Below are 13,821 nucleotides of genomic sequence, written 5' to 3' on the forward strand. Positions count from 1 at the left end.
ACGTGGTTTCCAAGATGACCGATTTGTGGCTTTGTTGTATAACCACCTTAAGTACGCATTCTACGCGCAGGTACGACAGCTCCCCAAGCCACGACGTCAAAATCATCAGATTTGAACGCTCAGGATGGCCAAGAGGAGGAGTTTAGACCAACTATTGGGAAGTTCAGCGCTCACCGCCTGACGAACGAAAACGGCCCACGACTAATTGATGTCGTCGCCTCAAAGAATATGGTCATTCGCAGCACCTACTTCCAACACAGACTTCCGTATCGGTACACCTGAAGACAGAGTCACAAATCGACCACGTTGAGATTGATGGACGGGTCTTCTTCGTCATTATCGACGTCAGCACGTATCGTGGCGCTAATATCGACTCTGACCACTATCTGGTGATGGTTAAACTGCGCCCAAAACAATCCGTCATCAACAATGTTCGGTAAGGACGACCACAACGGTACGACCTAGAACGACTGAAGCAACCTGATGTCGCCACTGCATACGCGCAGCATCTCAAGACAGCGCTGCCGGAAGAGGGTGAGCTTGATGGGGCTCCTCTTGAGGACTGCTGGAATACAGTCAAAGCAGCCATTAACGACGCAGCGGAGAACAACGTCGGGTATATGGGACGGAGTCGACGGAAGGATTGGTTCGACGAAGGGTGCAGACAGATTTTGGAGGAGAAGGACGCAGCGCGGGCGGTCGCGCTGCAGCAAGGTACCCGGCAGAACGTGGAACGTTATAGCGGAGACAGCAGACCCGCCTTTTTCAGGAGAAGAAACGCCGCCTGGAAGAAGCGGAGTGCGAGGAGATGGAACATCTGTGCCGTTCTCAAGAAACACGCAAGTTCTATCAGAAGCTTAACGCATCCCGCAAAGGCTTCGCGCCGCGAGCCGACATGTGCAGGGATAAGGATGGGAGCATCTTGACGGACGAACGTGTGGTGATCGAAAGATGGAAGCAGCACTACGAGGAACATTTGAATGGCGCTGAGGCAGTGAAAGTCAAGGCAGCGGAGGAGATGACTACGTCAGTTCAGCGGACGATGGAAGCCAACCAGCCCCCATTTTGAGGGAAGTTCAGGATGCCATCCAACAGCTAAAGACCAATAAATCAGCTGGTAAGGATGGAATCGGAGCTGAGCTCATGAAGATAGGCCCGGAAAAACTAGCCACTTGCCTGCACAAATAGATAGTCAGAATCTGGGAAACTGAACAGCTACCGGAGGAGTGGAAGGAAGGGGTTATATGCCCCATCTACAAGAAAGGCGACAAGCTGGAGTGTGAGAACTTTCGAGCGATCACCATCCCTAATGCCGCCTACAAAGTTATATCCCAGATCATCTTCCGTCGTCTGTCACCACTAGTGAATGAGTTCGTGGGAAATTATCAAGCCGGCTTCGTTGACGGCCGCTCGACAACGGACCAGATCTTTACTGTACGGCAAATCCTTCAAAAATGCCGTGAATACCAGGTCCCAACGCATCATCTGTTCGTTGATTTCAAGGCGGCATACGACAGTATAGACCGCGTAGAGCTATGGAAAATTATGGACGAGAACAGCATCCCTGGGAAGCTTACCAGACTGATCAAAGCAACGGTGGATGGTGTGCAAAACTGTGGTAAAGATTTCGGCCGAACACTCCAGTTCATTCGAATCGCGCCGGGGACTAAGACAAGGTGATGGACTTTCGTGCTTGTTGTTCAACATTGCGCTAGAAGGTGTCATGCGGAGAACCGGGTGTAACAGCCGGGGTACGATTTTCAACAGATTCAGTCAATTTATTTGTTTCGCGGATGACATGGACATTGTCGGCCGAAGATTTGCAAAGGTGACAGAACTGTACACCCGCCTGAAACGTGAAGCAGTAAAAGTTGGACTGGTGGTGAATGCGTCAAAGACAAAGTACATGGTTGTGGGTGGAACCGAGCGCGACAGGGCCCGCCTGGGAAGCAGTGTTACGATAGACGGGGATACCTTCGAGGTGGTCGAGGAATTCGTCTACCTCGGATCCTTGCTAACGGCTGATAACAATGTCAGTCGTGAAATACGAAGGCGCATCATCTGTGGAAGTCGGGCCTATTACGGGCTCCAGAAGAAACTGCGGTCAAAAAAGATTCGCCACCGCACCAAATGTGTCATGTACTAGACGCTAATAGGACCGGTTGTCCTCTACGGACATGAAACATGGACAATGCTCGAAGAGGACTTGCAAGCACTCGGAGTATTCGAGAGACGGGTGCTTAGGACCATCTTTGGCGGTGTGCAAGAAGACGGAGTGTGGCGGCGAAGAATGAACCATGAGCTCGCCCAGCTCTACGGCGAACCCAGTATCCAGAAGGTAGCTATGGCCGGAAGGGTACGATGGCCAGGGCATGTTGCAAGAACGCCGGACAGCAACCCTGCAAAGATGGTGTTCGCTTCCGATCCGGCAGGGACGAGACGACGTGGAGCGCAGCGAGCGAGATGGGCAGACCAGGTGCAAAACGACTTGGCGAGCGTGGGGCGTGGAGAGATGGAGAGGGATGAGAGATGCGGCCTCGAACAAACAACTGCAAACAACTTTAAACCATATGAAGGAAAATATCCTAAAACATGACTTATATTCCATGAAATCGGCAAAACTCGACACTACAAGAAAGTAGACAAGATAACAAACTATACTTTGCCCAAAACTTGTAAAAACCCAAATTTATCCACCAGTGGTGATAATGCCTTTCTCGATTCAATATGTTGAATTCGAATTAATGTTGTAAATGCAGTGCTTATTGGCTTCATTTCGGCGGTTAAAAGATTTTGCGCAATTCTAGTACGCTGCTTACTCAATTATGAGAGTAATAGGTTGCGCCACGGCTAAAATGATTAATGATTCAATGTGTGAATGCAGACAGTGTTTTTGTTGATTAAAAAATAAAAATATAATCCAAACTGCACAATAGTGTCCAACTAGGAAATTTGCTCCGTTGAATGAAACCAGTTGCACTCGAATCTGTCAAGTCCTTCTATATGTAACGCGTTTAAAAAAAAATTTGTGGGCTACACACATACACATTATATCCATCGGGTACAACTTTGTTGTACGAGAAAGGCAAAAAATGAAAAAAAGTTTGAAATATTTCCAAGTGTGTTTTCAATTTCTGGAACAGTCTATAGTCTTATCGTAATGATTTGCTAACGTGATCTTTATGTATATAATGTCAAATTTGATTATTATGAATTAAAATTATATGATTTTTTCGGATTTTTCTTCAATTGAGCTACATTTTAACTGAAACTTGGCCTGCCTGTCAACTTTATTTCCCAAACAAACACTTGGAAACCAAATCCATGACAACACAAGCACTTTCTGAGAAAATCACGGAATGTACAAATAGGCTCTTCTTTCAAATAACGGTTAGAGAAAAACTTTAAAATTCTATTCTAATACATCGATTGACAAAACCATAAACAATCGAATCCCAAAGCGACCGTGAATCAGATTATTTTTGTGCTAGTCTTGATTTCCCATGGGGAGGTGCATCGAATATGAACACAATGACGTTTAAGCGGTGAGCTGTTCAGTAAAAATGAACACTCTTTCATGCATCGAGTTCATTCAAAATGAATTTCGGCACTGCTCAAACGTCAAATAATGAACCTATGCACTGCCACATAGTTTGTATCATTTATAAAGAGCATCCATTGTTGACCATTGAAGAAGCCGAATGAGTGATAACGAACCTTCAATAAAAATACCAAAACTTTACCACTCCCTACAACTAAAATCGTGAAAAATTCTTATCAACCTACAGTTCGTAAAGTCCAACCAACTCAAAATTGTATTCTCTTGGCACATGACTGATGACATGTGCTAATCAGAATCACACAATTTTGAAATATTATTATAATGAAGTGTCATTGGTCTAAAATTCAGCAACAATATACGTATTTTAAAGAATTTTAAGCCCAGGGGTGAAAATAATTCATTAGAACATGAATTTTATTTCGTTAAAAAAAAAATTCCCAAAGGTTAAAGCGGACATTTTCTTTTGTTCGACATAGTCTGGAAAACCAATGGGGCAGTGCATAGGTTCATTATTTGACGTTTGAGCGGTGCTGAAATTCATTTTGAATGAACTCGATGTATGAAAGAGTGTTCGTTCTTAGTAAACAGCGCACCGCTTAAACGTCATTGTGTTCATGCGATGCACCTCCCCATATTGTGCCAAACTCATCCGTACCGAATCGAGAGCCTAGGAGAAACGTTCTGCTATAGTGGAGTTCAACAAATGGGCGTTGCTTTCGCTGGTTTTAGCCCTTACAACGTTTTATTTATTTAACAAACATCTAAAACTAAACCCGTACCAAATCCATACCCAGTTTTAAAATCGCAAAATTTACGTAGAGGAAATTTTGATTTTCCTTCTGATTGAAACATTTTTTTCTTTCAACCATTTGGTTATTTTTGCTCACTGCTAAAAAATCACAAAAATGAGAAATAAATCAAATTATGTTTCATTCTAATGCTTTCGATAGGATAAATGTAGGAGCTACGAGTTGAAGAACCAGTAGTCGAACTTGTGGAGGCGGTGAACAAAAACCAAACGCAGCTTGTCGAACCAGTGGAGACGCTTGGTTTTTGTTCACCTGCGCATCAGTCTCAGAAATAAAAACATAATGCTGCTGAATTCAAATGTTAAGACTGAAAGTTTGATAAATAGGTATTTTTTGATATTAAGGACATTCATAAATCGACGGGACCATGGATATAAAACCATTTTGAAGATAGTGGGGATCAATTTCCGATACGGTCTAGGAAATTTTCGGGTTGGAAATTACTCGACTATTCTGGGCATACACAGTATGATTGTGCCAAAATGGTAATATGGAATAAAAACTAATAAGTAATATGGAATAAGTGCTCAAGAACACTAAGCTGCCAAGCAGCAATGCCTAAATGGGTATGAAACTCTGAAGCATGTGAACGAGCAATATGAATTACAAGGCTCACCTTTCCAATTTTTTGTTACGAAAAAAAATCATATCGAAACTCCCAACGCCACACCTTATAATTAATGAGATTATATTTCAGATAACATCTTATAAGCTCGTGTTCTACCGAAAATCAAGCTACGAAAGCTGGTGCTCCATTTTGCCAAAAGTTCTGATTGACTTCCCCCTTATCAGAAAAATAAGCAAACCATCTCCTCCCTGGTATGTGCCATACCATCATCGCAGTAGGCATGCTTTATAGTCACGCAACCACCACAAAGCCTTCTCCGATGTGGCTACCGGCTGACTCAAAGTACCCCGCCACCTCCATGGATGTGGAAAATAGCATGAACAAGCACAAAAAGGGGTAGCAGAAAAAGCGGTGGTCTTATGGTAATAACATGTGGCTAAAATATAAATGTATCTTATTAAAGAAAAAAAAATCTATAAAAATCTAGGTAGATGGGTGATAATTTGAGTAAAGTATAAGACACTGGTCCTCCCGAGAAATTGTCATGTTCGTCAGAATACAGAAGACGAATAATTATTCCTCTATGGAGCATTTGAACAACTTCGATTTGGCTGAAGAGGTTCTTCCATGAACGCAATCGCGAGTGTAAGCCATCAAATAGAAAAGAAAAAAAATTTAGTGTATTTTTGATATTAGCTACGGTAAATTTGACTTTTACTATGCCCCTGGGGAGTGGAGAGTTTTGCTTCATCTTCCATACATGACTTATGACAGTATTTATATCATCCAAATAATTTAGGGCACACGCTTTCCATTAGCTTAGATTGACAATCGTCATTTTTCCCGATTCCCGATTTTTCTAAAACTCATCATATTTTATAATTGACATAACTTTTGATATATTGCGAATATACTGTCAGGTGAAACGTCATAATATTTTCCGCACTTTGCCATCAAAAAGTTAAAAGTTGTAAAATATTGAGTTGTGCCAGTATTGCACGAAACCGTCCATATCTACTTTATTAGGGAGCACTTATTTTGCCACTGTTTACCGTATCGATTTTCCATCAGCACCCCGGCAGACAAGACCGGCGACGAGGACGACGACGACGGCGTTAGCACGTTTTCGTGATACAAATGTGCGCATGTGCCCGATTTTCCCAGAACAGGAAGCGCACATTGTTGGTCCTCCTGGCTCGGTTTCGGTGGTTGTTGAAGCGCTAGCCTAGGATAAAGCACGCCGGTAAGGAACGGCCGGTTAGGGACGGGAGGGATATTGAAGAGTTTTTGAATATCGGTGGCAGCAACGAGATATGCTTTTAAAAATCGAGTTTGATAGAGCGGGATTCTACGATAGCTGGCCTGGCTGGGTTGGTTCGGTTGATATTTTGATAATAGGCTTTCACCCTTTTGCTTACTTCTCTGATATATTCACTGTTATTTTAAACGATGCAGTTTGCTATTACTCCTGAAGCTGTTGTACATAAAAAGGACTCCGTAGTCTGATTTGCATCTTTTTTGTCTCTATTTTTTAAATTATTTATTCAATTTGTTGGTTGACATCATCGTCACAGGTGATGTATTGCCGAGCGATGTGTATCCACATATGTGTACCATTTACAATCAACACTGCGAAGCTATTGACTTAGCAATGTCTCGGCAATACATTCAATAATTTTTTCGATAAAATAAACATAAGAAATTCAATCTAAATTAAAAATCAAAATTATAAAAAGCTTTACAAGAAAACCCTATTTTTATATTTTCTGTACTTCATAATCATACTAAAAGCATTACAAAAGCAACATGTATATGTATAATTATATGTACTAGTCTACGTTGGTTGACGAAATAAATAAATTAAAAAAGCCAAATAATTTTAAATATATATCATGGACAAATCCTAAAGATACTATTGGGAATATTTCGAAACAACATTATTCGTCTAGATAATATTCGGATTGCAGATTCTCTCGGCTTTTCTGGGCAAGAGAGTATCATCGTGTTAGCTTCATGCAAAAAAAGGAAACTTGAGTTAAAAACCTCACAGTTAATAATTGTGGAAATTCGTTTCGTGTGCTTGTAATTCGAAAAGCTAACTGGAAACCTTAGGCTAACGGTACCAATAGACCAATAGTGGAGGTATTAGTAGATCCACAATAGAAAATATTTTTAAAAAACTAATAATTATGGGAAATTTACATCTTTAATATCTTAGTCAATAGAACTAATAAATTAGCTATTGAAAATGAGATAGATACCATTTAACATCAACAATTACCAAATATTGCTTGCACCACTATGGGTACACTATTCCTTAAGTGGCGGTAAAAATTAATTTTGGCTCCCATAGTGGTGCTATCCATTGATTTCTTATGAGACTCGACACTATAGGTGCAAGGAAGCCAATTTTGTTAAAGAAAATCATTGTTTTCTAAATTTTTCTAAATTCATTTTTTCAAGCGAAACCTTAAGAGCATTTAACAGGATATTTAAAGCACGACGCATCTACTGAAACCATCGTAAAGTATATAAAATCTCATTAAAACCCCACTACCTATACTATTGGGGCTACATCCACCAAGGGTACGGTTACCGGTTACTGAGTCTTCAAAAAAATGTTCAAAAGGGATGTTCAATAAACTTGATCAGTATCACTCAATCATCGTTCGGTGCGATTTGAGTTCTTCATAGTTTCACTTATCTGTTGAAACATCAAATCGGTTAAAAATATTAATACTAAGATATTGAGAAAGGATTATCGCTCCGCGCTTGAGTTTTTCATCGTTTAACTCATTTGTTGGAACATCAATCCGCTTCAAAACAAAATGTTAATATTACGAAAGGATAAGAGTCTAATGAACGGAATACATATCGCGTGAAACAAAAAATGTAGTAAACACATACACGTTCATGGGTTCACAAAAATGAGGGAGTGAGTTCATAATTACATAGATTTTCCACCTAAACAAACTACCAATACTCCCCACAGCAGATCTTGGATGTAGTTGGGTCGTTGTTGGTTATTCTCCTTGACAAAACGTGTCAGCTGTTCGGAACGTTGATCAAGGGAACATGCAAATTAAAATCTCGTGGTTTATGGCTTTGCGTGCTGCTGGGGTGTGGTGTGCCCTAAATGCAAATATGTATCGTGAAGGACTTTTGAAGTGTTACATATTTCATGTTTCAAGTCTAATTTGCTTCTTTCATTTTCCATGGCACCTACGTTCAATCTAGATCGCACATGCTTCACGCTAAACATATTTCTACAATTTTTAATTAAAGGATTTAGGGATGTTCGTGTTAGTATTTTTCTGGCAATTGTTGCAGTTTTCTTCATTGGGAATCATTTTGACTGGACTGAGAAGAAAATATTTTTTTTTTGCAAATTACTAAATTCGCGACTCCATTATTCACTTGAGAAAATCAAGTGGAAAGATTACAATACTTAATAGGTATTGATATAAGTTTGTTAGATTCAAACACTTTAATATTCAAGAAAAAATCAAAACTATTCTATACACCTGCATGCCAGGCTTCAGAACTAACATGCTCCGCACATTCAGCATTGTGGGTTGTCCTATAAGCAAACCATTCCAAGTCGGCTCGAGTGTTCCATTACTCCATCTCGCTTGCCTTACTTAAGTGCCCTCCAGGTATTGATCAAACAAAAGCAACCAGAATAATGAGTTTCACTGTGCTCTGCTGCACCACTTCATCATCGCTGGTTTTCCATATGGTAAGGCACAATAGTGCACAAAAGTGGGTACTGTACCATGCAGTGCAACATATGTGCAACAAAAAAGTAATCAGCACGGTTGTTTTGTGCAGAAAATAACAAAAGTGACAGGCACTTGTTTCCGTAAATGAAAAAGAATACAATCCAAGGAGGCGGATGTTAAATGGGAACATCTTTCTTGTGAATGCGGGATACTGTGAAGATACCTACCGGTGCTGATTTGTTCGAAAGCTTTTTCTGGAACTGGTAGTTTTATTACCGGGCAATTTTCTGATTATTTTATCTTGTAGATAAAGGATGTTAAAATGAAGTTTTTTAGACTCTGATGAAACGAATGATCCGATGAAACGTCACTTTTTACCGAGATCTCGACATGAACGTAGGAAATGAATATCGGAGTCGAAACTACAAGATATTGAAGTACTGAAACAGGTTTAAGACGACAATCAACGAAATAGATTCATATTTCAATACATTAACTTTTGATGAATTTGGATTTCTCTGGGTGTTGCGTTAGAGGCTGTGCACATACCACGTACACCAAATTTTCACATTTTAAAACCCCCTCCCCCTAGTAGTCTTTCCTAGACTTTTTCAAAACTCCTCCCCCTTTCCTTGAAGACTTTTATAAATATAGACTTTAGTGTTAAAATATATGTAGCTACAAAAAGGAAATTTTAAACCGAATAAAATCAAACTAAACAAAATCCATCGAAACAAAAATCAATTTGCTTCAAAATCAAATTCAATCTTCTGTCTACGGCTGCTGAAACCAGATCTCAAAGTCAACTAATGGAATTTCCGGTAGATTCGGTTCCTTGTAGATGTGTGCGCCATGGCGCCAATATTTTTGTATATAGTTGTATATAGTTCCTGTAATGTGAACGAGTATTGGTAAGCTTAGAGAGCAGTCACATCTATCTATTACTATATGCTTATATGAATGATTAGGGATAAATCAATCAGAAATTTTCCTCAAAATGACAAGGTTCATGAAGAAGTTTCTAGGAATTTTCTACTGCATGGAGCCATAATTCGTAAAAGGGAATAGCAGATAATAAGCAGAAATTATTAACTGTTGAGTTGAACTTTGTATGCGAGAAAAAGAAATGTCAAGTTCGTTAAAATATTATTCGATGAAAATCCCAAAACCTGAAGTATTTTGAAGCTCAGAAAAAAGTTTTAACGAGATCGAACCTGAAACATCAACAAAATTGTTGTTTGCGATGTACCATATAAAACGCCGAAGAAACCGAGAGATTCGGTGCCTATTTGTTCAAAATAGGTTTTTGTTGATTTCTCAAAATTGCAGTTTCTCAAACAAATGATTCATTCAGTAATTTACTCCAACAGTATTCCTTTAGAGGAAAGTATAGACTCAGTTGTTATTATTCCTTTACAGTTATTATAATTCTTTTGGAATTTGGCGTCTTAGACTCTTTTGATGTTACCTGTAGGTGACACTTATGCTAGTAGCAGCGGTAATGGTTTGGGAATACCCTTCCTATGTTATATATGTGTACTAAAGCCTATAACATCCAGTTATGATTTTTGTCCGATTTCCCATATATTTATCACACTGTGGCGCCGCTGATTAAAATTTGAAATGCCAGTGACCTATAATTTTTCACGCAAATTTGTAGATTTTTTTAAATTCCGGGTAAATTTCCGTGAAAAATTAGTATATTTTACATAGAATAGAAAATATAGAATAATTTCCAATGCAAATGTTGAGCAGTTTTCTGTGGAAATTTCAAAGAATTTTCTGTGAAGTTCGGTGGAAATTTTGGTAAATTTTCCGTGAAAATTTAGGATTATGTATCATGAAAACTATAAAGGCTTACTTGTGGAAATTGCGAAGATATTTTTCGCAACATCGTACATCGAACTGTTAAGGAGAGTTGTAGAGAAACCTTCGCACCAAAACTCCACCATACAACACATTTTGAAATTTAGCCTCTGGAATGAGTTATTGACAAACTACTAAATTATCGAACGCAGATTACTAAATGATCGATAACATCCTTGCTTTGCCCCCTTGGTCTCGACAAATGTGAACTCTGTTGAATTCCGTCCTTCCATTGACACCAGAAACCTAATATTAGAAAACTTTCCTTTCCAGTCTTTCTCCACCGCAGGACCGAGATTCGCTTTATGTAGGAGCAGGATACATCGAGGTCCCGGTTTCTGGACTTGATAAACGAAATTTGTACGAAATTTCAGTTCGAACGGTGAAAGTGAAACTTTATTTTAGCGCCAGCTGTTATAATTTTCCATAGAATTTACAATTAAAAATTCCCCAAAAGAACCCGTAATTTTTAACGATAAATCAACCAAAACTATATCCTAGGAAATTTTACCAAACTTTTATTCGTAGACCGCAAAGTGATCCGACACTTGTGGAAAATATTATTTAGATAACACTGATACATTTAGATAAAACTGATAAATACATTTTTTAAATCAATATCTTCCACATAATGTACATATCCACATATGAGTTTTCACAACATTGTAAATCAATGTTCAAGTCGGGTGGTTTAATCCCCGGAATATAGGCAATTAACTTTCCAATCCAATCCAAATCAAATCCAAGTCCAATCCAACACAATCCTAAACCAATTCAAATCAAATTTGTTTAGTAGGGTTTTGGTCACCGTGAATTTTTATATCTTTAGATTGTTGATTGTTTTCGGTGAAAAACACCGAAAAAAATCAACAATCTAAAGATATACAAATCCAATTTGAATCCAATCCAAATCCAATCCAAATCCAATCCAAATCTAATGCGAATCTGATCAAAAACCAATTCAAACCCATCCAAATCCAATTTAAATTCAATTAAAATCGAATGTAAAACCAATCCTAATCCTATCAAAATCTAACCAAAATTCAATCCCAATCCAATCCAAGACCAATTCAAATCCAATCCAAACCCAATTCAAATCAAATCCAAATTCGTTTCAAATTCAATTTACATCCTATCTTAATCTAATCCAAATGCAATCCAAATTCAATCCAAATCGAATACGAATCCAACCTCATTCCAATTTAGATCCATTCCATGTAGAATAAAAAATTGGTGAGATTTTGGCAAATACAATGGGAATGAAAAAATTAATTATAATAATTTGAGCAATCTAACGCAAACTCATTTTTATCCACTTTCTCAAAATAAAGGCATTTGATATCTGGTGGGTCGCAAGTTATATGTAAGGTGGGTCGCATATCCAAAAAGATTGGGAACCTATGCTACGCAAAGTGATGCCTCGTGCAAACAACATCAACAATGATGGTATCCTATCCCATTCAGTCCTGAGTATTTGTCGCTGCTCCTACATAAAGCGAATCTCGGTTCTGCGGTGGAGAAAGACTGGAAAGGAAAGTTTTCTAATATTAGGTTTCTGGTGTCAATGGAAGGACGGAATTCGACAGAATTCAGATTTGTAGAGACCAAGGGGGCAAAGTACTCTCCGACTGCATCGACGACTTCTGGAAGGTTCGAAGATTTGAACATAGTTTTATTATAAGAAATTGAAGATCCATCCACTCTGGTATTTAATATCATACCAAACGTAGATAATCAAAAACGTGGAACGGCTTTAGTCATAAGATCGCATATGTCGTACTCTGATGTACGAAGAAGTTTAGACAGTCGAGTGATCACTTTAAGAGATAGTGTTGAGATTATGAACGTTTATGTGCCCTCGGGAACAGCAAATTACTCTACAAGAGAGGATTTCTTCCGGAATATACTGCCTTTTTACCTACAGTCATCCACTGAAAAATTAATCTTGGGGGACGATTTCAATTTTGTCGTTGCTCAGAAAGATGCCACCGGTTCTTGTAATTTCAGCCCAGCTCTGGGAAACATGATTAAGAGTTAAGAAAATTATGTTGAGCTTTTTAGTGGAATGTCTTCACTTGTCATAAGACGAGTTTGTACCACCCCATTTAATTACACCACTTGATTGCACCTTGACAGCTACGTATTTCGACCTGAACCCCTGGAGGTACCTTCGCTGGCTTCAGGGGGTACCATGAACAAAAATGCGTAATGGCGGATGTATTACAATTCCAATTAAAACTTATTAATAAAGTTTTGATAAGTGCGTTCTTTTTTTTCAAAACTTTGTCTTGTAGGGGAACGGTTCGCCACTTCATCTCATAGCTCCTATTTCCATCCCATCAAAAACCAAGCAATGGTAAGGAATTTGGTTTGTTTATTATTTTTGTGATTTTTTTCAGCAGTGAGCACGCATGTTGACAAAAAGAAGCGACGAATTTGGTGCCGTATTTCTTTGTTTAGCGATGAGATGAATATATGTACAGTGAGATGGAGATCGGAACATTTCCCCTACATAACATACATGGCGATTCAAGAGGCTCGGAAGCGTCCCTTCAAGAGATGCGGAAGCCTACTTTTAAAGAGGCTCGGAAGGTTCCAATAATCATAAAAGTCCTGTAGGAAACGTGATGTATAAACTGAATTTGCAATGTTTGATGGAATAATAAACATTTCAGCCAACTTTATGGAGAGCCTTATATCCCGTTATAGGTTTCAGCCTATGAGTTACGCTTATTCTCATTTACAGCAAAAAAATAGGGGGTACCTCAATTTATGCACAAGTTTGAAGGGATACCTCTCATGAAAAAGGTTGAGAACCGCTGATCTATATCAAAACCCCGGAGGACGGCAGAGATAAACAAAATTGAAGGAAAGATGCTTTTGTTGCAAAATCAGTTTTTCACATGCTTTTGAACAATTAAACGATAAAAAATCTCGGGGTCTTCTTTCCTACTGGCGGACCACTTCAAACGGAAGAAAATTGGTACCAATCGTATAGACATATCACATTATTAAATTCAGACTATAAACTACTTGCTCGAATCTTGAAAACACATCTGGAGAAAATCATGACAGTCAATCATAATTCAAACGATACCCAAAATGTTCTAATTTGGGTAATCGAGGCAGTCTTGGGCATTGAAGATAACATGGTTGAGACAAAGTTAAGCAAAAGTCTGGGAAGCTAATTTCATTTGATTTAGACCACGCTTTTGATCGTGTAGATCAACGGTATCTAATTAGTGTGATGAAAGAAATTCAATTCAACAATGAATTAGTTGCATTGATAGAAAG

General features: G+C 38.8%; 1 protein-coding gene across 1 annotated transcript in view; it reads right to left on the reverse strand.

Annotated features, from left to right (window-relative positions):
- Positions 1 to 5,953: 5,953 nt before the first annotated feature.
- Positions 5,954 to 13,821, reverse strand: part of LOC134221449 (uncharacterized) — a 33,344-nt gene continuing 25,476 nt past the window's right edge. The window contains exon 3 of the mRNA XM_062700638.1: positions 5,954 to 6,255. Within this exon, the coding sequence (XP_062556622.1) occupies positions 5,954 to 6,255 (302 nt within the window). The remainder of the gene's footprint in view (positions 6,256 to 13,821) is intronic.

This window comes from Armigeres subalbatus, chromosome 3, assembly GCF_024139115.2.
Source record: "Armigeres subalbatus isolate Guangzhou_Male chromosome 3, GZ_Asu_2, whole genome shotgun sequence".
NCBI lineage: Eukaryota > Metazoa > Arthropoda > Insecta > Diptera > Culicidae > Armigeres > Armigeres subalbatus.